Source organism: Eulemur rufifrons, chromosome 7, assembly GCF_041146395.1.
Source record: "Eulemur rufifrons isolate Redbay chromosome 7, OSU_ERuf_1, whole genome shotgun sequence".
Taxonomy (NCBI): Eukaryota; Metazoa; Chordata; class Mammalia; order Primates; family Lemuridae; genus Eulemur; species Eulemur rufifrons.
This window is the reverse complement of record NC_090989.1, coordinates 239,557,291-239,583,045: the sequence shown is the minus strand read 5'-3', so window position 1 is coordinate 239,583,045 and position 25,755 is coordinate 239,557,291. Positions and strand designations below refer to the sequence as shown.

The 25,755-nt window shown below is 36.2% G+C and overlaps 1 protein-coding gene across 1 annotated transcript in view; it reads right to left on the bottom strand.

Annotated features, from left to right (window-relative positions):
* The window catches only part of LOC138387285 (ADAMTS-like protein 1), a 192,995-nt gene that overhangs the window by 10,102 nt on the left and 157,138 nt on the right, over positions 1–25,755 (bottom strand). The window contains exons 8-9 of the mRNA XM_069474226.1: positions 16,178–16,289; positions 12,507–12,645 (exon numbers count right to left, since the gene is read on the bottom strand). Coding sequence (XP_069330327.1) covers positions 12,507–12,645; positions 16,178–16,289 — 251 coding nt within the window. The remainder of the gene's footprint in view (positions 1–12,506; positions 12,646–16,177; positions 16,290–25,755) is intronic.

Below are 25,755 nucleotides of genomic sequence, written 5' to 3'. Positions count from 1 at the left end.
TGATTCATGGGTTTTGGATAAGAGGGTTAGTGCAACAGAGCCTCCATCAAGAGTGGGAGATGGAAGACTAAATGCACAGATGCAAAGCATGGTAGGGCATAAGCAGAAGATGCTTATTTTACAACTGACAAATGATAGAAAGCCCCTCTTTTGAATCCTGAAGGAACCCATGTATTCTACTTGTATCCCTGGGATGGATGGATGGGTATATATTTATATATCTGTATAGTATCTATACATTCAATATAAATGTTTACATTTTCTATTTAAATAAATAAACTAAGACTTTTGTTTTGACCCCATCCTCTGATATAGGATGGTATAGTATTTTTAAAAATATGGCTAACAAACCTAGGTTTGTGGGTACAAAGAGTGAGCTTGATGTATGGTGGATCAGAATATTAAAAACGGCACTGACTGGAGACCAGGAAAGGTAAGAAGGAAAAGAGAGGGATGAAGGGGCCTGTGTATTTTGCAAAGAAATTACTGAAAGGTAAGGGGATATAGGAGGAAAACTAAATTTGTTTGAAAGAAAGTGGGAAACAAAGCTACGAAGATAGATATCTATCCCCAAGAAGGAAAATCGCTGGAGTACCAAGTTATTTATTTTACGTGACTAACTTTTCTGTATTTATTTCTATGATTGAATTTTTTGCACTCATTTGTGTGATAAACTTTTCATGGTGTGTATATGTGAATATGTGTGTGTGCATGTGTGTGTTACCCTTAAGTAACAACATTCAAGAAACTAGATGCTGCCTTTTGCGCATGCTCAAAATCCTATAGTTCTTCAATACATGAATGAAATGAATAATACTTAACTTTTCTCCCTGTTTTTTGAGTTAAACTTCCTATTCTTTTCTACCTTCTTCTGACAGACAAAAAAATTAGATGAAGGCTGAATCCTGCCTTTTATTAGAATCATATGATCTCCTTCCAATAATTCATACATCTAGTAATTAAGGGAATTTTCTTTTTAAGAGGACTACATTTTAAAGAATGGCAACCTTCCAAAGTCTTTCTATTTAATAATAGCATTGGACATACACTGTTATCTAATAGCAGTCAATTAAGGAATAAATCAAATTGATTTTGAAGTTATTTTTTACCTGACACTAGTATCTTTCTATATGCCTACATCAATCTTGAAGTGCAGAAATGCATACCATTGCCTTTTCTCCTGAAAAAATTTATGGCTGTAATTTGTCATTTTCAATATTAAAACGAACTGTTGCAGATCTCTGTCAATTGATTTATCAGCTGATGATATTTAAAATGGAGCCTAACACTGAAGGAGACAAGTAGACGCGAAGAAAAGGAATAAAAGGGGGAGTGTATAGAATTTGAGATGTTGGGCTTTGCTTTGGACTGATTTAGAAATGATGTTTTTGTTTGAACAAGGAGCTTTAAACCTGGATTCAGCAAAACTATAGCTATATTTGTCTTTCTATGGCATGGGTCATGGTGAAGCCTCATAAAATGACTCTGTGGCACCTGTGAAAACAGAAAGATATCAAAACAATGGTGCTCTGTCCAGCCCTGCCGATGCATATTCGTGAGCACAGGCTCGGCTCTCCCTCTCGGGGTTCATGCCATGGCCCTGGCTCGCACTACGCCGTCACAGAGGGGAAGGCAATCTTGCCTAAACTTAACTTCTGACTGCTTACCTTTAAGACACTTTGTTTTTATGTGTACATCATAAAGAATGATGAACAAAGATATAATTTAGGGACTTGAAGACCTTCTTCCCATGTTTAGTCCTCAATCTGGATGTGTATGTGTGTATGCATGAACGCAGATATGCACCTGAGGACGGGGGGAGTGGTGAAGGAGGCAAAAATGATTTTTAAAAATGATCATGCAGGGAAGGTCTAAGAAACAGGTGGTTTGGGGGCAAAGCTACTCATTCTCCATTGCCCGGACAGTCCTGACCACTCAGGCTCTTTATCTGGGGTCGTAGTGCTGACAAGAGAAGGTAAGGATGAGAAAGTGACCATTCTAGAATAATGTGGCATCGGTAGAAAAGACATCTGCCTCGTTTTCTCAAAATACACACCTCACTGAATTGTCCAATGACAATTCAGGAGAATGCTTCAACGCTATGATAGGTTCATAGGATGAAATATTATGCAGCACATTAACATAAATCCTTTTGAACCATTTTTAACGACATGGAAAAATGCTCATATATAATGTCAACTGAAAAAAATCGAATACAGAATAGAATGTACAATATGCTCTATAATACTAATATATAGATGATATGGATATATATCATCTATGCAATCATTTTCATAAAGTATGTATATATGTGTGTCCATGTGTGACATGTGCATACACACATGTGTATTCATGCACATATATGTACACACATATATATAGAAAACATTTAACAACAGTGGTTAGTTACTGGTTTTGGATTATGGGTGATTTGTGCTTTCTTTTTTATGTTTGTCTGTTTTCCAAGCTTTCTATAATGTATTACCTTTTACAATCATAGCAATCAGAATATTCAAGTATGACGAAATTCAAATCTGAGAAAGCATAAGACAGAAACATTGGGAACTATGATATAAATGCATGAAATGAGGCCATCACCTCAAATTCCATGTGTCACTTCAAGATTATTGAGTTTTTGTGCAGAAATGATCTAAGATACTACTTTAGAACAATATCCCCAATTTTAAAAAACAAGCCAAAATCAGGCTCACACTACTCAGTTGTGAAATTTACATATTGTGATAAATCTGTATGAGAAAAATCCCAATGAAATTAACTCCACAGGTACCTAATTTACAGGGGTTCTTTTTATAATGAAAATGAACCATAATAAGGCGATCCTTTCATGGTTTCAACGGTCTCTCTCAGTGAGTCTTTCATGACCTCTTGCCTCCTCCAGAGCTGTGACCTCACTTCTGACTTCCGGATACCTGGATGTGCTCTAGAATTTTCAAGCTCGTGTGCCCCAGACAACTCACTATCTGCCCCTGCAAATTGCTGCTTCTGCGATCACTATTACCGGTTAGGTCACTGCTGTTCTCCAATCTACCCTACATGATTTGGGATATCTTTGCCACTCATTTCTTCCAGTTGTCATCTCAACAACAGCAATGTTTGCCAAATACATCTCCTCCTGACACAACTTTGGGCACTTTTGCACCAGTCTCCTAATAGATCTTTCTGCCTACAGGTGTTGATTTCTCCAATCCTGTGTACTCATAGCTGTCACAGCAACTGATACTTCACTTCCCAACTCAAAAAACTTAAGTGGCTCGATAACGTCCAGTGAAATTTCTTAGACAAATTCTGCCTCTTCTATAGTCTTGCCTTATTTTTCTCTCTTAACTTCTAGCCCGAAATTCTCTCTTTTCCAAACATCACTAACACTAACTCCTCTCATTGCTTTTAACTATGTACAGTCAGCTCTCCTTATCTGTGGGTTCTGCATCTGTGGATTCAACCAACTGCAACTCAAAAATATTTGAAGAAAGAAAAATAGACAGCTGTTTTGTACTGAATATGTACAGACTTTTTTTTCTTGTCATTAGTCCCTAAAAAATATAATAACTATTTACATAGCATTTACATTGTATAAGGTGTTATAAGTAACCTAGAGATAATATAAAGTATATATGAGGACGTGCATAGGTTATATGCAAATACAACACCATTTTACATAAGAGACTTCAGCATCTTTGGATTTTGGTATCCATGGGTGAGGTCCTGGAACCAATCTGCCATGGATTCCAAGGGATGATTATACTAACTTCTAACTATTGCACAAGTTTTTCTTTAGTTTGACACCATGGGCAGAATCCACATTGGTTTGTTAATGCATCCCTGCACATGGGCAATTCGTAATGTGCACTGAGCGAAGTCATGTCATTGATGTACAGATGCAAAGGCAAGCAATACAACTACCAACCAGAGTTAAGACAAACAAACAAAAAAGCAAAAACAAGGTTACGAAATACAGAAAGAAGAAAAGAAACACTCAAACTGCCACTTGCTGCACCAGTGTTTAATCCCACTTCTTGCCTTTTGCTAGCCCTGCTGTCTTGGAGAGAGGGGAGTCTGTCGTGGAGAGTGCTTTGGCAGGTTAGGATGGCTATCCAGGCAGGCACAGGTAACTGCTTGATGTGAGGCAGAGAAAGGACAGACCAGTGACAACTGTGCTGAGCCTGCTTGGCTGAACTCTGTATCTCTTCACTGGGTATTTCCCAGAAATAACTATGAAAGCTTTTTAAAAATCTTCTCTTCCCTTTCTACGTCATGTATCTTTCAGATACCATGCTGCTTCACAACTGTATAGCTCAAATTGCCCTGGATAGTGCTGGGGCCAAGACTCTGGTTGATTCATCTTTGCCTTTGTCATGGCACCAAGCACAGAACCTTGCACAGGATAAGGTCAGGTACTAAATTTAAAAAGAGAGAGAGAGAAAGAGAGAGAGAGAGAATGAAATTGTATGTGGTACAAGGAGTTCTGGTACAGAGAATGGTGCTCCATTGTCTTTAGATAATTCCAGGTCAATAGAAACCAGCCCATTCCTAACAGCTTACAATGGGGCAGGAGAGAAGTAATTAAATGTTGGAAGAGACACAGCATTTTGGTTTTACATGAGTAACAAAGCACAGAGGATCAGGACCAAATGAGGAAAAGGACCACCCAAGAAGTTGGGAGATGGCGGGTCAGTGCTCCTCTCTGCTACTTTCTTTCTATGTATCCTTGAGTACCTACATCTGGACTTCTGCTTTGGTCTTCTGCAAAATCTAAGTGTTGGATGAGACCAGAAGTTTTAAGATGAAGTAAGAGAGGGTGTCTGAAAACCCAGGACATCGGACTCTATCTTATCTGCCCGTTCCTAGTGGCTGCTGAGGGCAGGACTCAGAGCTCAGTGAGGCACTGCTTGAAACCACTGATGAATATATCAAAATCTCTCCTCCTCTAAGACTTAGTGACTTCCTAACACACAATGGGTTTCCCTAACATTTACAGAGACAAGTTGGGATCTAGCAAATGATAAAATATTCTGTAAATAGATCCCAATTTTTTAAAACCATAGTAACTGGTAAGCAACATTCATTGACCTAGGCTGTACTGGAACCAGACCAAAAGGAGCCTGCTTCATTGTCCACATCTACAAATAGTTTTTTAGACACAAATTCATTTCTTGCTATAAATTAACTATCAGAGAGTTTTAATATTTTGGGTCAAATCCTCAAAAACTTCCTCACATCCTCTCATCTACAGTTCTGGGGTTAAACATTATTGATATTAGTGAATGCAGTTTCTGAATTGCTTTTAAGTAAGTGGGACTGATATTTCCATGGGGTCTGTTTACCTGTTTCTGTACTGAGTGATTTGGTCATTATGTGATCTGATCAAACATCAGTGTTTATGCTGATATGAAAGAGTCTTGCTTGCCTAACTTGGGTATGTGGTCAATTCAAATACTCAGACCTTGCATTGATATGGTTGGCAGTTTTGTGCTGTCTGTGGGGGTCTATGCTGGGTTTGAACCAGATCTCACATGTTACTAAAGGCATCATGCAAAACAGGGTGACTATGGGATATGATGGGATGGATGTTGCACCAGGGACCAGGTTCCCTGGGTAGGAGATGCTCTAGAACTGGAAGGACTTAGATCCACATCTCAGCTTGCTTTGGTCAAGTGACTCTAGCTTGAGCAGTCATTTGACAACTCTGAGCTTCATTTTTTTTCATCTGTAAAATACAGATGACAATCTCTGGATCACTAACCTCCTAGGGATTGTAAAACTGAAAGGAGATAATGTGATGTGACAACACCTATAAATTTCAAATAGAAATGACATGGGGCAAGTCATTTTGGTGGTTCTGGTCTCAATTTAATAATCATAGCTGATGTTTGTTGAGTGCTTGGCTTCTTACTAAGAGCTTTACATGTATTATCTCATCTAATCCTCACAGTTACCCTTGGATGGACATATTATATTCATTTTACAGATGGCAAAACTCAGGCTTGGAGAAGTTAAGAAGTTACTTAGTAAAGTCACACAGCTACAAATTGATAAAGTGAGGTTAATAATGAGGATGATGACAGTGCCTATTCTAATAACTCAGGCTAATTAAGAGAATCACACAAATAACTACACTTTAAAAAACTTTAAAATGTAATATCAGAAGTGATCTTACAGTTAGTGAAGAGCTAGCTTGGTAGGAGAGTTGAATTGCTCCTGTAGCTGAGTTATAGCTGATTATCTGATTGCCTGGTGCTGTATCTGTAAGCTCAGGAAGGCTGTGATCATGCGTTCTAAAAAGCACCAGAACTTGCTTCATTTATCTCATTACAAATAATATATGAATGTGGAAATGAGATTTTCATGGTGTTTTTTCTTATTGCTTACTCATTAGCTGCCCAAAACAGTATATTTAAATGAGATTGATCAAAAGGAAGCAAGTTGTTACTTTTCTAAATCATTTACCTACTGTAATAAAACCAAAAGACCTCCATGATTAAGAAAACATTTCATTATAACCTTAATTGCTAAATAAGTCAACAATTTTCTAGTTTATTTGAGACATACCTGGCGTAAATCCCAAGTGAATTAAATGGTAGTGTCTCACAGCTGGTCAAGTGGAGGTTCTCAGATGCTTGTGAACTGAGATTTCAGGAGTTGCTAATTATGTTAATTTCTCATGATCCTTATATTTTAAAAATGTGATAAATGTGATTTACTTTCAAGATGATATTTTTCTAGGAATTACATTTCCTGTTGTTAAAAAAACAAATAGAGAACTACCTTTCTGGTCCCATATAGAATTCTAGAGTTCCAACTTTTCCTTTCATGGACGAGAAAGCTGATTTCTGGAGAGTTTAGGAGTTTCTCTGAGGTAACGTCAACATCATCATAACCATGATCTTAGTCATCCTAGCTGCCACAACCAACATTTATTGAGTGCTTATCATGAGTCAGGCTCTCTGCTAAGCTCTTTAAATGCATTACGCCATTTATTCCTCATGACAACTTTATGAGGTAAGTATCGTTATTATCCTCAATTCACAGGATGAAAAAAACTGAGGTTTAGTGAGAATAAGTAATTTGCCAAAGGCTACTCAACTAGTAAGTGGCAGAGCCAGGATCTCAAGTCAGGCCGTTTTACACCAGAGCTCCCACTCCTGCCTGTCAGGCTAGATTGCCATTGACTAGCTGGTCATCAAGTTAGCATGAGAACCCAGTTTATTTATATGCCTGGTACACATACCGCCTCTCCCGATGCAGAGTATTTCTTTACGGTTGCATTAGGATTCAATTCTGAGACTTGTTTTTCACAATTGGGTCCCTTGCCAGGGATAATTTATGCAAGTTACTGTTAAACTAAATGGAGCTGGACCAAAAAAAAAAAAAAAAGAAAAAACAGTCCACTTGAACTCACTAAGCACTGCCGCTTAGGGCATACAAGTTTGGGCATTTGCTTAGGACCATTGCTCTGAATTCCCTGAGGGAAGGGGGAATCTGGATGCAGTTTCAGCTAGAAAGAGATTTGTTTGCTAATGATTGTGGCCATGATAGTGTGATGAGTGAGACCTTTTTTCACTTGTCCACCCCTTGCCAATGTAAGCCCCCTTCATTACTGCCTTGGAGGGAAAACTAGAGGTCCAGGCCAAAAAAAAAAAGTGAAAAGGTGGTTCTCTGATTATCTCACGAACAGTGTTTTGCACAATTTCCCCCAGACAGCCTTAACAGTCTCACTGTCTCACAGGCTAGACAGGTAAGGCAAATGTTGCATATTTTACATCCAAGTTGCTTATTAATCTGAATTAAAACTATGCCTTTTTAGTTGTTGCTGAACCATAAGCGTGCAGTGAGAGGCTTTCTGGCTGCATGATGGGTTTGACCCTCCACCCAAGAGATAAAAATGGCACAAACCACTGCACAAATTCCAAAAAAAAAAACCTCCCCTGGTGTGAGACAGAAGCTATGACCCTAGCATGGTTGGCACATGAGAAACTTATACATTTGATCCCAAGTGTCTTTGTCACGTGGGAAAGGCTCATAACAGAGCGTTAAATGTACGAAGCGGGAAACAAGTTAAACACGCAGTGGATCCCTGCCATACGAGAGGGGCATGTCTTTGGACTTCTGGGAATGCCCACGTTGGAAATATCACCAGAATATATAATATACTGTGTATAGAACACACGATGGGCTTAGTGATGTCATAGCTCTGCATTGCCAGTGAAAAACATTATTAATTTTAGCTAAAAGTCATTAAATCTTTATACTTCACTTTCTCTTCACTTCCCTTATAAGCATTGAGTTTTGGCTCCCTTTTTGAGACGACTTTTGGCTAGAAAACAAAATATTTTATCACTTCAGAAAAATGACTTGCATAAACGACATGAGCAGAGAACAACAAAGCCCTCTTGGGAAGAAATTGCTGGGCAGCAAGCTAGGCTCAACTGTTGGTCTCATAGTATAAGTGACTTAAATTCCTTCCTCAGCAAAATGTCAAATTACTATTTGCCGTGGAGATCCAGGCTTGCTTTTAGAAGAATGGAAACCAAGAATGCTAAATCATTTAATTCCAAGCGTCTACTGTGTAGGGTATGATTTCAACTATATTATGAGCTATAGACAAGACAGGAAAGAAATACAGCAAAAGTATTAACAGTTGTTATCGGTGGGTATTAGTGATTATTAGTGAATTTTATTATTTGCATTATAGCCTTTTAATTTATCAACATTCCTAAGTTAGCATTTAGAAACAGAAAAAATCCATAAAAACATAAAAATTTTGAATTCAAAATTTTTTGAATTCAACAATCTCTTTAACCTCAAGAACCTAGTAATCTGCCTCTATGGAAGACAGTGGATGTCATTGTTGAGTGTGAAAAAGGGAAACAATGAGAGAAGAAAAGGGAGGAGGAACAAAAAAAAAAAAAGAGATGTAAAGCAAAGAAAGAAAATGGTGAGAACAAAAGGAAGATAGAACAAAAATCAAAAAAATGGACCAATACTAAGGAGTGAGATATTCCTGAGACCCTCCATGCCACCAGTTTCCTGTGTCTATTTCACGGCTCTATTGATGTCAGACAACTCCTAGAAGTTGTCCATGTAATTAGGAAGCTGTTGTAAACTTCCTAAAACTAAAATAATGACTGATATTTATAATCCTGACTGATATTTGAAGTTGGAAGGGGCCATGGACACAATTACAAGCAGTGATGTAGAAAGAATTTGGTCAGTGAAAGGCCTTATATTGTGTATAAGACCAAAATATATATATCTGACACCGATATTCATAATTTTAGTTGATTAGTTCAAATGTGTAACTTTTACTTACTATAAAGCAATATAATGAGAACAGGGAAGTTATTTTGGTAAACACAAAAAGTGGACATCAGGGAGCATAGCTACTGGTGGTCACACCCAGTTTATTTCTGCTTTGTTTGGTTTTAGATGTGTAGTGATGAGAAAATTCTTACTACCACAGAGAAGTGGTTGCTAATGGAAACCATTTTTACAGCTCCCCTGGCAATCTTAGGGTATGTATTTTTTCAATTAAACAGACATAATTGAAGAACTTAATGATGAGGGTAAAAAGTATTTACTTTGGTAATATGGCATTTTTACAATCGTTACAACAGTTTTTCCGATTTAACTTAGTTCAAATCAGTTAAAATTCATTGTTTAACATGTTTTGAATATTTTTTGTGAGTTATTTAAAAACACTTTAAACTACATAAAACAAAATTTAATAAAGGAACTCTGTGGAACAAGTTCTGTGGGTGCAATTTAAAAACCACTAATTTAATGCAACAAACAACCCTCTCACCCCCATTTTGTGGGTGAGAAAACTGAGGCCCTGAAGGATAAAGTAATAAACCTAAGGTTACAGACTAAATTACTTAGTGCCATTTTTGTTGTCAGTAATACTTACCAATCTTGAAAGGGAATAAAGTTGGCTGTTTAAATGGGATTTTGCTATTAAATACTATAATAGGCCAAAAATCCTAGTGTAATTCAAGACAAATGTGTAAACATCTCAATGGCTAGATATAATAAATTTATTTTTAAATTCAAAAATATGTGACTTTGTACTAAGAACATCTATGTTTGCCCTTTTGGGAGTCTCTAATTTTGGACATAAAAGTGTTAGTTTAATGTCATTGTTCACTCTTGATTTTACTATTAGACCCTTAAACCTGTAGTAAGAAAATAGTTTCTTGAGGGTTTGATTCTGCTGTGACTGATGGGAAAACAGACCTATTTTATAGAAACTCCTCTATCTACTTTTTTGCAGACTCTCACATCTCATTTTCTCTTAAAATTCAGAAGGGTTGCTTTGATCCCAGGTATACAGAAGAGTTCAATGAATTTCATGGCAATTCCTGAAGTACGTTAACCTTACTAAAGTATAACTACGTTTTCTAAAGCAGCTTTCCTTCACACTTCTGCTACTGGTAAGTCTTAATTTTTACAGCTTTGTCTAATCACTTCTTCAATAAAAAAGCAGCTTCCTGACATTTGTCTCTAAATTATTTTTTCTTTTTCCTTTTCTCATTTTTCTTTTTTTTTAAATAGCCACCTGTCCCAACATTTATTCATGTGCTGTATTAGATGTTTTAAAATAACATAGGACATAGAACAGGCATAAATTGCACAGGCAGACTTCTCTCAATGTAGAATGGCCTTTTGGTTTGGATAATAAGAAATAGGCCAAAAATGTTACTCCAACAGAGAAAAGTGGGTAAAAATCAGAGGCTACAAAGAATGAGTAAAATTTTCTGATTCTAAATATTTTCTTCAAATTGTTAACAAAACACTTTTATTTCATAACTGTCTTCCATGGCCATCACTTCTTTGGAGTTTTTTTCCTAGTGGGGAAAAGCTTTATGAAGGTGTGGGAAGTGAATCCTTCATTTCTCCTAGAAATACATGTATAAATTTGATGGAAATGTATAAAAGACTTTCAAAGTCTCTCTATGGCTGAGTTGACCTGCCTGAATTGGGATAACTAGGCTTTTTGCACACTGGTCTTCCTGTTGCAGGTATGCATAAAAATGTGTAAGTAGAATAATTTTAAATAAAATTGAATTGCATGGGTTATAATTATCTTGGCTAAAAATACATCAAACCTTTAACATTTTCAAAATAAAGTTATCCAAGCAAAAATTTAATATCTTATTCATTTTTATATCATATCCAATTTTTAATATATAATTTTCTGGTATAATATGAAGCTAATTAAACTTGACCTAAATTTTACAGTCATGAAATATCTATTCTTTTGCTTCTTTAATGAAAACTTGTTATTCTGAGTTCTCTTTTATGAGGTAGATAATATGGTTCCTATAAGTTAATTAATAATAGCAATTTCATATCACATGTAGAATTTAGAATTCATAAACATAAGGTAGAAAGAGTATAAGAACATAAACTTTAAAAAGTTAACAGCAGAAAACAAAAACTAAAATTACATTGCTTATAATTCCAAAGTATAATAATTTGCATCAACATTGCACATATAATATTTGAACTATTTGAAACTTTCTATATATATATATAAAATTAGTAAAGTATGATTTTAAAAAAATAACATTGAAGTGTTTCTCAGAAATCCAAGGAGTTTGGAAAACAATTCCCTTTACCTTTTGGTGTTCATAATTACTTTTGTAGGGGAAGAATTTTCTTATATCCTCTCTATAAATTGAGGATGAGTAAGCTAAGTTACTGAAAAGAATCACCAGTAAGTGTTACAACTGCAAAAGCAAATGGTACACCCATGAAAAGGTTCCTGACCTGCACTTCCATGACTACTCATCATCTGAGGATATTTCATTTGTCAGGTGAATTCTTGATCCCTCAAATAATGTGAGGGCTAATTATGGTCTCCAAAAAGCAAGCCATTGTGAATGAAAGTATCAAGTGTCTGATTAAACTCCTATTTAAAAAGACCTTTTAAAAATCTGACTACTGGATGTAAGTCCTGCTTTCTCTTTAGCAGAGGCTGAGTTTGTTCAAAGCAGCAAAACTATTCTAATGCTAGTTTTGACTCTGATTAATCAGTGTGGACCACCTACAGGCTAGAATGCATCAGTTGTGGCCCTGAAATATAGTCTGCTCTGATAGTGTCCCTTATCAGGGACAGAGAAAACACGGAAAGAATCTGAGAACGTTGTGCCATCACACTGGTTAAGAATATCGAGTAGTTCATTGGTCTGGGCTTGTTAAGGGCAGCAACAAGGAAACAGAATGAAAAGAAATCAGAAGAGAAAATGACTGTGAAGAGTATATCACTGGCTGCTTTTCAAAAGGAAAGCCCATAGACCCTGAGATGGCATCACACAGCGGCAAGAGCAAGGAGCCCGGGTATTAATCACACATGATTAGGAAGGGACACGGGACAGCAACACTTATTATGTTTCATTTCATTTTTAATTAAAATATTTCATTTTAATTTAAGAATTGTATTTGGAACTTGATTTATGTTTATAAATGAACTAGTAAATTTGACTGACCTGGCTGGACAAGGATCCAAGTTGCACTCCTGAAGCTTGGGTTTGGGTTTGATGTTCTCTGGGTAATAGTGACAGTATTGATCGGCAACCACGCGGTTGCTCCGGAGATCGTAACACTCAGCTGATGTCAGCTGGTAACCTGTAGTATCAAACCATCCAGGCAAGTTTAAACGCACATGCCAATATAATAATTCCTTCATGCTTTTTGGCCAGCTCACATTAATGGAAATTATTCCCCAATGCCCCAGTCATTTCCAGGAAAAAAGACGCATAATTGGAAGGCTCATTAATTTTTGCAGACCTCAAATACTGTGTTTTTCTCAAGTAATCCACTCAAGTTTTAATAATTAAATTATATTATAAGGCTTGAACTTCACAAGGGCATAGCTAGATTATAGGACTCTGTGGTAAGCACTATGCTTTTTATTTTTTTAGTATAATCTAAAAATATAACACAGAATTCTGTGTCCAAAAAAGACTATCAGTATTTATTTACCAACTGTCTTATGCAAAGACATGACATTGCCTCCTTAGCACCTGGGGCACCAGGGAGAATAAACTCCCCAATAAATAAATTAAATAAATCCCAACCTCCCCCTGGGACGCTGGGGGCCAATGGAGTATAGCACAAGACCAGGTCCTGCCAGCTGCCTGGAAATATTACTATTGCCTAAATTCAACTTGAATGGCTTGAGCTGAGTAAATGGACAATTGAGATCCCAACAGTAGCCACCATGAATGCTGTTTCCCTGCAGAATTAAAAAAAAAAAAAATGACCTCCCTACTTATTGTTCAATTTTTGCTTTATGTAAAATCTTTTCTCATTTCTCTTTAAATTAAGTCTCTAGCCAATATTTCTTAGCCTCCTCCACAAATTTCCACTGTTTACTTTAGAGAAGCCTCTTTTAAAAAAAAAGCCTTGCTGAGTAATATTTAATTCTATTCATGTGTTTTATCTTTCCTACCTGCCTTTTTTATTGTCCTGTGGGTTTCTGGTGGGGTGGTGATCAAGATTTAGATTCTTGGGGTAGAAAATAAATGCACATTGAGAATTTTAAAAAATTAGGCTGTTTGTATCATTCTTACCCTAACCACCCCCCTAAATATGTTATCCCTGGCAGGTGGTTGAGTGCTATTATTGCTAAATAGGAAGCAAGATTTACATTTTTAAGGGACTTGCAAAAGATTTTGGGAAATCAGAAGGAGGCTTATGAGCCAGATTTCCTGGCTTGAGGCTGTGTTCTCAGACCACCCACAAAAATTAATTGTTCATTAAAAACCTAAAAAAAGACCTTTTAAAATTCTACTGTAAAGATGAAAAGCATGGAAAGTAATAAAATCAGAGGGTGAGAACACATGTTCCATCTAATGTTTGTTTTATTAAAAAATCAAGTAGCAAAGTGATATTTTCGACAAGTAAATGTACCTTTATTTTTCAATTACATTGTGCTCTAAAGCAGTTAATTTTATGAAGAGCTAATCATTTTATAATTATCCATGTGATAATTTCTATATAAAGAAAAAATTTATCATGTATTAGTAGTAAAATATGGGCACACAAGTAAATTGTAAATCTGAAATTAAATTTGTCAGCCTAAACCTGTTGCTTTGAAGCTATTATAGAGTATATGAAATGAAAGGTTAGAACAAAAATGGAATAAATGACCAAAATGGTCAGATAATCATGTTTTCTAAAGTTTCACAAGGTATTTAGAGTAGCAATTTTTTACATTTAGCAAAATGGCCAACCAGTTGAATCTGGAACCAGAAACATAGAAGGGAACTTAGAGATTATTTCTTCAGGAAATTTCAACCTGGGCCATGAAGCGAGAAGAAGGCTGGTCTCAACATCCCTCACACCTTCACTTAGAGCAATCTTCCTTCTATCTGAGCTTCCTGGTAAGATTTCCTTTGAAGAAACTTTTGGTACCTGGAGACACCTGAAAACCACTGATAGTTCTACTTCTTCACTTAAATGTGAGGAAAATGAGGCCCAAAGGGGTTGGATATATATGAATCTAATATTAATTGTCTTATTATATAGTAAGTTATTGTCAAGGTTACTGAGATTATATTATAACAGCAGCTCTATGTGACACTTACTTAGTGTGTATATAATTGAATTGCTATTTCTCACAAAGCATGGTTTTCATTTCTTAAACAGAAAAAAATTATTTCTTTAAATTTCTTTGAAACTATTTCCTATGTTAGTCATTAATAGGTATATCAAAATAATATATTCCCATGAAACATCAAAGTAATTGATGATTTATTTTAAACAAAGCAATTTTCTATTCAGGACAGATAGAGCAACTAGAAACATTCTATCGAAATGCTTAAAATGTTGAATTAATAGTTATTTAACAACTGTGCAAAAGCACTTAATGGGATTTTGACTAGTTTCCAGCTAAAATATAATACTGCTCTGTAGAACCACATTTTCAGTGGTTTGTTCACATTATGTAGACAGAGACAATATAGATCAAGATGAATTATACCATATAATCTGTTTTACAAAAATTAATGGGTGATCATTTGTCTTCATTTTGAGGTACTATCCTTTTACCTCTTGTCAAATTAATCTAGTGATATCTATGTGGATCAGCTATTTAAAGTCAGCTAATTAACTGGCGTCCACAAAGCTTTAGCCAGAATTTACTTGATGTGTTAATTTTCAAAAGAATATACATATATTTTTATACCCATTAAATTAGAAAAACTTTAAAAATGATAATCCACAAGTATTGGCTCAGTTGGCAATGAATCCAAAATATTCACACACGGCTCATTATCCCTCTGGAAAGAATTTGGTCATATATGCCAAAAGCCACAAAAATTCTGAAATTCCTTGATCTAGTAACCTCATTCCTGAGTATTTATCCCAAGGAAATAATTTGAAAGGAGAAAAATACTTAGGTATTAAGTTATCCATTACATTATAATAGTAGAAAATTTAAAATGAGCTAAATGATCTGGGAAATGTCTAAATAAATTATGGGAAAATAATTCAAAACAATTATTATGTAATCACTGTAATTATGAAGAGAGCAAACAGGGGAAAAGAAAAGCTTTTCATGTGACACAAAATACTGTCCACGTTACAGAAGCGATGGAGCAGAGACAGGAATTTATTCTGTGACTTTTCAGGAGAGATGCATTTTAATGAATAAAAAAAGCAAATGGCATTCCGCTTAATGCATGGATGATGGGGTGGAGCTGAAAAATAACTGAGCCTAAGTCAAGAATGCAGTGATTTTTTTTTTCTGGCAATAAATTATTTTCTCTAGTTTAATAAGTCTGACAAACACTCTTCACTTGATTCCTAAATAAATGTCCTTACTTCAGCCAGAAGAGTGGTTTATACTCAAATGAATGAAAGTGTCTGCCTCAGGACCAAAATATTGCCAAATTAGGATATTTCTAGTCCTGGACCCCCACAAAATTAAGGAAAGAGGTGAAGACTGTTCCCTTTAAAGTGACTCTACTGACAGAAAGTGTTCATGGGGCATCTCTATTGAGGTATCTGCTTCAGGATTCGGCTCCATTTGGAAGAAAGGGTCTGATCCGCCACACCACTCAATTTCTTCCATGCCGAGGTTACTCTGCTCTTACAATAGCCAAGACCTTCCTTGCAGAAGTGAACAATTTCTAGACTAAATGAACACCGTTACCTCCTCCACAGGTTGCTGAGCAAGGAAAGAAATCCGTCTCCCTCCATCGGTGGATGATGGGCTGATAGAAGATGAACTGGACTGTACTGTCCGTGGGCCCCGAGTTACGGACCTGCAGGAGACAAGAGGAAAGTAGAAGTAGTGTGACAGGGCCATGCTTTCCGGTCCCTTGCAGCTGTGGACTAGTGTGTGTGGTAGCACTGACGGTCTCAGGCCGTGTGATGGACTGCATCAGGGGAGAGGTGGCACAGACAGTATCACTTACCTCACCATTTAACCAGCAAATGGTCCTTGTGTGGCCGTCGCTATCCCCACCTTCTCAGTTCTGTTACCACAGAACAAGGGATAGCAATGTCTCAACTTGCGATTCGACCACCATCTATCTTATCCTAAGCCAGTATTCCCTTTCCCTCCTTTATTTCCAACCTCTCTGGCTTAACAGATAAAATTATGTAGGTTCAGAAATAAACAATACGTTCTATGAAAATTATAAATGCTATAATACTGCAGAAAATGAAACCAATGTCTTTTGTTAAGAAAGCAAAAACAAAAAACAAACAGTCCAAGAATTAAGTAGATCTTTCCTCTCAGAAATATACATGGGTCTTTCTGTCAAATTAGTGACTTATATATTTTAATGTGTAAAGTTACCAATTGGAAACTTTCTAAAATGCAGATTCCTGGGCCTGTGCTCAAAGAACTAGGCAATTCAAATGTAGATGGTCAAAGAACCAAACTTTGAAACACCAACTTATATGATAAAAGCAATTACTTTCAAATAAAACTAGTGCTTATGGAAATGACGACTCTCCCCTCCCCCCCCCCCCTTTTAAAAGGGGGAATGTGAGACAATAAGTCCTTCATGGTTCTTAAAAGAACAAGGTTGAGAAAACCTCTTCAAACTGAAAGAGAAGGAAAAATTACCCAACATGAACAGTTAATTTCATGAAGGCAGAATGATGTGTCACACAACACTTAGACTGCTGGGCAAGGCTCGGACTACTCATTATATTAATATTAAAGGAGGTTCCAAGGACAATTGAGAGGATCATTTCTTACTCTAACTACATTACAACAATTAGAGAAGTATCAATCCAACTGAATCACATGTACAAACTCTTTGTTAAGTGTTTTTAAGTCTTACCATTATCCTAAATTCCCTTTATCTAGGGTAAATTGTTGCATTTAGCCTTCAGATTATTTTAAAGATAGTCCTAGTTCTCTGCTACTTAATTTAATAAGTGGATTAAACATCTATGATGTAGGAGAAATAAGAATACTGGAAAAACAGTGACAAGAAAAATTGATAGATTTTTGGAGTTTAGATGAGAATATGGGAATGTCCCTCAGAGAGTCTGGGATAGGCGCGAAGGAGAAAGAAGAAAGAGAGAAAACGCACAGAACATCTCATATTACCCTGGGATTCTGACCTATGGAGCATTTGAGTCTTTTCTAATTAGAATAAACAGTGGTACAATTCCCTACTTTAAAACAAAAACAGCTGAAGCAATATAGTGTCTTTCACAAAAGAGGAGCATTGCTTATAGATTAATATCTCTCAGTCCTATGTGTCAGATACAAGGGTACCTAATTGCTTGCTTTGGGATGTAGTATTAATCACATTCTTTGGAAAGCTCTTTTTTTTTTTCTTTTTTTTCTTAAGCTCACAAAAGCCTCTAACTCTCTTGGGATGTGTGGTTATCACACTGGAAAGCTATTAGAAGAGGGCTATCATTTGAATACAAGCTCAATGAAAAAATTTAAAAAACAGAGCGTTTGTTTAGACCCAGAGAGATGGATATTTTTGCAGGGGTTCATTTTGGAAAGATAGAAACTGAACGGAGTCCTGGGAAAGTGAGGGAAAAATTATAGGCTCTTATGGCCAAAGCGAGAAGGATATAACATCACAACACTTGGAGAGCACTTGTTCTAGAATATTCATACAGTGCCTTAGCTTGCCTTTTGATCTGGTTAGAAAGGCAGAAGGGTGGAGCAGGTCCTTTTTGCTAGCTCTCTAGAACTTACCAATAAAAGCACCTCAGGCCCTAAGAGGAAGGAATGAATGAATGACTAAAAGGAGTTTTGGTGTTAAGAGGAGGGGTTAGTAAACACCATGTGGAAGAAAAGTAAACAAGCAGCTTAGAAAGAATATTGCTTTTAATGAGTTCAATAAAAACTATGCATAATGACTATAAATTATGAGGCTGCATGGTTCCATTTGAAAACAGATGAGAAATGAATAGTGACTTATTTCAAATAGATGAAACCAATCGGGGGGTATCCAAATCTCTGGCCACAAAATCTGGCTTGGTTTCTCCCACACTGATAACATTCCTGCTTTTCCCTTTTGTATAGTCACACTCTAGCGTTAATAATGACAGCAACAGCTACCCCAGCAACTGGCACTTACTACATTCCTATCATGTGCAGGGTATATTTTAATCATATGTAATCTAATCTTAAAACTACTCTGTATTATATCCCACATTTATATTACAATGAGAAAAATGAGGCTCAGAGAGGTTAAGTGACTCACTCAAGGCTACACAGCTAAGGCATAGCAGAGCAGGATCCGAATTCAGGTCTAGCTAGCTCTAAAGCTGCTGCTCTTTCCATGGTATCAAGCAATCTCCACAGTAGTGTTGTGAAGATATATGCATTTATCTTTTGCTGTATCCTTCTACTTATCTTCTCAGCATCTTAAAAATTTTCATTAAAGTAGAAAAAATGTCTGAGATAAAAAAAATTATAAGACTAATCTGATGTCTAATTTTGGTGGCTTATGGAGGTGAGCCTGCCACGGTCTTTTTCTCTGGTTTTCTTAATTCCTGTGTGCTCTACGCCTTGTTATCATTAGCGCTGTAGCTTCATAAACTCTAAATCCTGAAACATCAGGTTCTAGTTCTCAAGAGTATGCTGAAAGCTTCAGTTTGACACATTAGAATGTTGGTGTAGGAAACTAAACACATCTGGCTTATGTAATTTTGACCTCCTTATGTTAATAAGAAAAAAGGATGTTCTGAACCAAGCTCTTCTCCCTGTAATTACAATGTTTCAGTGTTTTTAATTCAACATAACGACTTCTCACACTCAAAGCAAATGAGAAGACAAAAACCGTCCCTCTCCACAGCAATTGATTGCACTGCCGTGCAGAGCTGGAGGGCAGTGCAAATGTGCGTGTGGGGTTGTGGTTGAACTTTAAGCCCATGTAAAATCAAAGGAGAAATTCTAAACACATGAAGACATCAGCAAGTACACAAAGGCTCTCCCACATAAAGTACTGTGAAAGCACCTTTTTCTTCTCAGTTGGCAAAAGGGTAATTTGTGAGCTCTGGGATGTTCCCCAACTAAGTTTCTTTCTTTCCCTGATGTGGAAACTTTTGCCCCAGACGAGCCAGCAGGGGGCTGGCAGGCAGGGCTCCCCCAACCCGCCTTGGCTGTACTTCAGTCACTGCTCAGAGGAGGACAGGCTGGCAAAGGGAGCCATGGTGACCTGCTGCTGTGAGCCTCTGTGCTGGGACCCACAGTGTCATCTGACTTGCTCATTCTGCTCTCAGGGTGTCAAGGACATCATGACTTGGGAAAACTTGGAAATAGTGGAAATACAGAGTATGCCTGCTAGGGAGAGAATAACATGGAAAAGTGGTAAATCTGTTTATTAAATGCCTCAATCTACTATACTCAATTTTGGGCTGTTCTGGCAGTCGACAGTAACACTGTATCCTCAAGAATTGCTATAAAAATATTTGTAAATGCTTTTCTTTGGGCTTTCAAAGATATGTAACGATAATAAAATCTTGTGTACAGAACTTATGTGTCTATAAATATTTAATTTTTATATAATTGCTATTTTATTGCCTTTCTCCTCTATATTCTGTAAATTCCATGGAAGCGAGTACCATTTATCTTGCTCATCACTCCTTCAGTGTCATCTACAATGTTTGGCACATAGTAGGTATCCAAATAGTTGCTAAATAAATAAATGCATGAATGAATAAAAAATTGACTTACATACTGATCATGGTCCTTTCAAGTACTTTTAGAAATAAAAACTATTATTTGTGATAAATTCTTAGACAAGTTGCCATCTTTTTATAAACATCTGCCAATTTTCTTGAAGATGTTACTGATCACTCCACCAAATAATAAAATGCATGAAAAAAACCTCCCAGTATTATTACAAAACAACTTCCACCCAAGAGCACTTTCTGCCTTCCTTTGAAGGCTATCTCTTTAGGCAGGATAGCATAGTGGAAAGGGCTCGCAAAAAATGCTACTACTTATTGGAATGAAACATAGCTTTAATCATCCCACTATTTGAAATACTTCATACTTTTATCAGGTGGAAATGCTAAGATTAGAGATTATTAAATAAAAATAATACAAAATTATTAGTACCGAACTTTACACTTCTTACAGAGTATTCTAGACCTTCTAGAGCCCCAGACCACAATATTGGCAGACACTGCAGTTCAGCCCACAGGCCCTTAGTCCAGGGTTGCATGAGAGAAGTTGGTTATGGTCAAAGCTGCCTACAACCCTTCAGTAGGGCTGTAGATCAAAGATGCCTCCCTGGCCACAACAGGTGTACTGTTGGCTAAGGAACAAAGAGGGTGGAAAAGATCTATCAGGAAGAAGATGCTGAGGGGCAGAGCAGACTTGAGCCTGCTGGAGGGACTCTGTCAGTGCTCAGAAGGAGGGCAGGAAACAAATGACCAGGGCCGAGCCAAGAGTGACAGAAAGGTGAGGAATCAATTCTGTCTCTGTACCTTAAATCCAGCTGTACGATTGGCAAAACACTGCATGAAATCCAACAAGAAAAGCATTATATTCTAATGAGCTCAATTCTAAACTCTTGGAATCTATCAGCAAAAAGGGGTATATTTATTGGGGGAATCACTACCTGGAAAAATTGGGTAGGAAAATGAATCACGACTTACTATTTACTTCTTTTCTTTCCTACAATTGATTTAAGCATTTTCTCTCAAGAACATTTGGCTTAGGACAATGATTTTCCCTTTTATGAGCACAGGTTGACTGAAATGGGGAAGCCATGTAGAAACGGGCAAGGTGACAGGGCGAAACCAACCTGGGATTAAACATTTGCCAAAGCTCAATCTCCAGTGGATAAAGAATTGATTACAGATGTTCCTTGGGGTTATGTTCCAATAAACCCATCAAAAGTTGAAAATTGTGTAAGTTGAAAGTGCATTTAATACACCTAACCTACTGAACATCATAACTTGGCCTTGCCTACCTTAAGTGTGCTCAGGAGACTTACATTAGCCTAAGTTGGGCAAAATCATCTAACAAAAAGCCTATATATAATAAAGTGTTGAATATCTCAGGTAATTTATTGAATACTGTGCTGAAAGTGAAAAACAGAATGGTTGTGTGGGTACTTGAAGTACATGCATATGTGTCACTATTGCACTAGCATAAAGTCAATAACATTGTAAGTCAAACCATTGTAAGTTGGGGACCATTTGTATTTCAATCTTGCCCAAGATTCATAGGCTGCACAAGTCTCACAAGGCTTTCTTAATCACATTAGCTCATAGTGAATATCTATAGTTTTACTGTCCTTTTTACTTTAATAGTCAATTTTTTGTATCATTATTTCAAAATTCTCTATTCAGTCTTTTATATCCCAAATTACAAGCTAAGAGAAGGCAGATACCTTTATTACAGTCAATCTGCCCCATGCAGCAGTAGCAATCATCTCCTAAATGAAGAATACACAAACATACACACACACACACACACACACACACACACACAGGGGAGTTCTACAGACTTAAGAGGCAAAATCCCATTACTTTGCATATGTGATTTCTCTCTAGGCCCCTCCTGTTGTTTTCTGCTATAACAAAAACAATTTTGGGGTCCTGAATTATGTGCAGGGGTTATGCTCAAGGGTGTCTAGAACATAATATGAAGGCATTATCTCTGTCTAAGCTCTAACTGATGCAAGTAGAAATCAGCTTTCTATTCCCTTAGAATTCTCAAAAAAGCTGCTTTGGTAACAAATGGAATGATGCTAATCTTCCTAACCAAATTTCCCAACTATAACACTGCAAATGCATTTTGTAAATTGTCCTCTGCAAGAAATAACTGTTCCTCGTTATCAATGCATGAATTGTGAGTCAGCATTCTTAGCTCTGAGTATGCTTATGGTTTTTGCTTCTGCTGTATATTTCTCCTACTTTGGTAGCTTAGGTACTCATCAATCAATTTCCTCTCTATCTAATTTGGTTTTCTGCCTAAATTTTTCAAACAGGAAAAACCAGAATATGTACAAAAATATCTTAGCTACTCTCACAGGTGGAGCTAAGTTGGAGGTTCTAAGGAAGAATGGGCCGATGATTGAGAAAGATCCTTTTATGTCTGGGAAAGTCATTCTCTTTAATTGGGTCTGCAGGTTCAGAATAGATGCATGTAGGATACAAGGGAGGAAGGGGATTCTAAGCCAGCCAGTCATCCAGCCAATAGCCAGATCATCCCTAAAAATTAATGTATTGACAGATGTCACCATCAGTCTGCTCTCACAGCCATTTATCTTAATGGCTACACCTGCCAAATTGTTTCTGGGTATACTATTTGTAACTTGATCAGCCTCTGATCATCTTCAGAGAAGCAGCTTTCTGCTACTGTGTAGATAGAGAATTGTGATTCGTTTAACTGGAAGTTAAAGGATTTCAAAAAGATAGGAAGGAAGTAATTTTGTTCTATCCACTTTATTAATATATGTATTATCTCATTTAATCCCTCACCATGGCTCTTTTTGGGGGGATTATTACCATTTTAGAAATGAGTAAACAGGCTAAAGGAGGTAAAGCAATGTACTGAAGGTCACACACCCAGTAAGCAGCAGAATATACCAAACCCTAGAGTGCTCATCCATTCTGCCACAATACAGTGGCATTACCAAAAATGTTTATACAGCAACATAACAAGTTTAATTAATACGTAACAACTTTAATTAGTTTGGAAGAAATGCTCCCCTGGTAAGCAAGATGAAAATTTAGCCTAATTTTAAAGGTGGCCAGAAAAGGAAATACCAGAACATTATTTTGGAACTAATGGAAACAAACAAAAAAAATTCTTCACCATGAGAAAATCTTCATTTTGTGTAAAAAATGTCTTTTCCTTTTGAGGAAACAAAAATGGTATTTTGACAAAACAATTCTTGGAGATATTGAAAAGAGGCCATTCTGATAACTGTGTATCTTATTCAAAAAGAAGATACTGCTTAAATTAGTATATAATGCATCCAACAAAAAACTGTTAGAACTAATAAATGCAGCAAACTTGTGGATACAAAATCAACATATAGAAATTAGTAGCATTTCTATACACTAATAATGAACTATATAAAAAGAAATCAAGAAAATCCTATTTACAATAGCTACAAAAAAACCAATACTTAGGAATAAATTGAACCATAAATTTAAAAAGGCTGTACACCAAAAACTATAAAACATTGATGAAAGAAATTGAAGAAGACATAAATAAACGGAAAGATATACTGTGTTCATGGATTAGTAGAATAAATATTATTAAAAAGTCTCTACAGATTCATTGCAATCACTATCAAAATTCCCATGACATTTTTCACAGAAATAGAAAAAAAAAAAACCCACTAAAAATCATGTGAAACTACAAAGGACCCTAAATAGCCAAAGCAATCTTGAGCAAAAAAGAACAAAGATAGAAGGATCCTATTACCCGATTTTCAAAGTCTACTAAAAAGCTATAGTAATCAAGACAGCATGGTATTGGGATAAGAAAAGATGCATAGACCAATAGAATAGAATAGAGCCCAGAATTAATCCACAAATTTAAAGTCAACTGATTTTTGGCAAAGGTACCAAGAATACACACTGGGGAGAGAACATTAGTGTTTGGAAAACTGGATATTCATATGCAGAAGAAAGAAATTAGAGCCTTATCTCATATCATACACAAAAATCAACTGAACATGGATTACAGACTTAAATGTAAGACTTGAAAGTTTAAAACTTCTAGAAGAAAACAGCAGAAAAGCTTCATGACATTGACCTGGACTTTTTTTTTTTTGGATATGACCCCAAAGTACAGGAAATGAAAGCGAAAATAGACAAATAAGATTACAACAGACTGAAAAGCTTCTATACAGCAAAGGAAACAATCAACAGAGAGAAGAGACAACTTACAGAAAGAGAGAAAATATTTGTAAAGCATACATCTGATAAGAGGTTAATATTCAAAATATATAAGGAACTCATACAACTCAATAGCAAGGAAACAATCTGATTGAAAAATACACAAATAATCTGAATAGACATTTTTCCAAAGAAGACATATGAATGGCCAATAGGTATATGAAAAAAAGCTCAAAATTACTAATTATCAGGGAAATGCAATTAAAAACAGAACAAGATATCACTTCTCAGCTGTCAGAATGGCTATTATAAAAAAAAAAAAAAGATAAGAATTGGCAAGGATGTAGAGAAAAGGGAACCCTTGTATACTGCTGGTGGGAATGTAAATTGGAATAGACACTGTGGAAAACAATATGAAAATTCTTCAAAAAGTTAAAAATAGAACTACCATATGATCTAGCAACCCCACTGCTGGCTATATAGCTAAAGGAAATGAAATCAGTATGTTGTAAGAGATATCTGCACTCTGATGTTCACTGCATTATTCACAATAGCCAAGATGTGGAATCAACCTAGGCAGTTATCAACAGATGAATGGCTAAAATAAAGGTGATACACACACGCACACACATTGGAAAAAGAAGAAAATCCTGTCATTTTTCAACAACATGGATGAACCTGGAGGAAATTATGTTAAAGAAAACAAGCCAGGTAGAAAAAGAGAAATACTGTATGATGTCAGTTATATGTGGAATCTAAAAAAGTTGACTTCATAAAAACAGAGGGTAGAATGGTGGTTACCAGAGGGTTGGTTGGAGGGATGTTGGTCAAAGAGTACAACATTTCAGTGAAATAGGAGGAATAAGTTTGAGAGATCTATTGTACAATATGGTGGCTACAGTTAATAATGATGTATTGTAATCTTGAAAACTGCTAAGAGATCATTTTAAGTGTTCTTATAACAAAAAGTGATAAGTATATGAGATAATGTATATGTGAATTATCTTAATTTAGATATTCCACAATGTATACATATTTGAAATCATGTTGTACACAATAAATATATATAATTTTTATTTTCATATTAAAACAATAAATGAATTAATTTAAAAAATATAAGTAGAGAACTGGTTTCTATCAGACAGTTTTAAGAGTGATATCCGCATCTCAAAAGTAAAATTCTTCCATACTCTTGGAAGCAACACAGATTACTGAAGGACTGATGGGCTGGAAGTAAAGAGATATTATTTTTAGTACTGGCTTACCATTGGTGTGAACTTAGGCAAGTCACTCAACTTCCCTGAAGCTAAGTTTCCTTGTAGCTGTAATAGAGATGTCAGTGTCTGCTCTACTTAAACAACCATGTGTTAAAAGTTCCTTATTCATCCAGCACTTGTTAGTGCTTATTGGGATCTTCTTGTGGAGATATGAAGA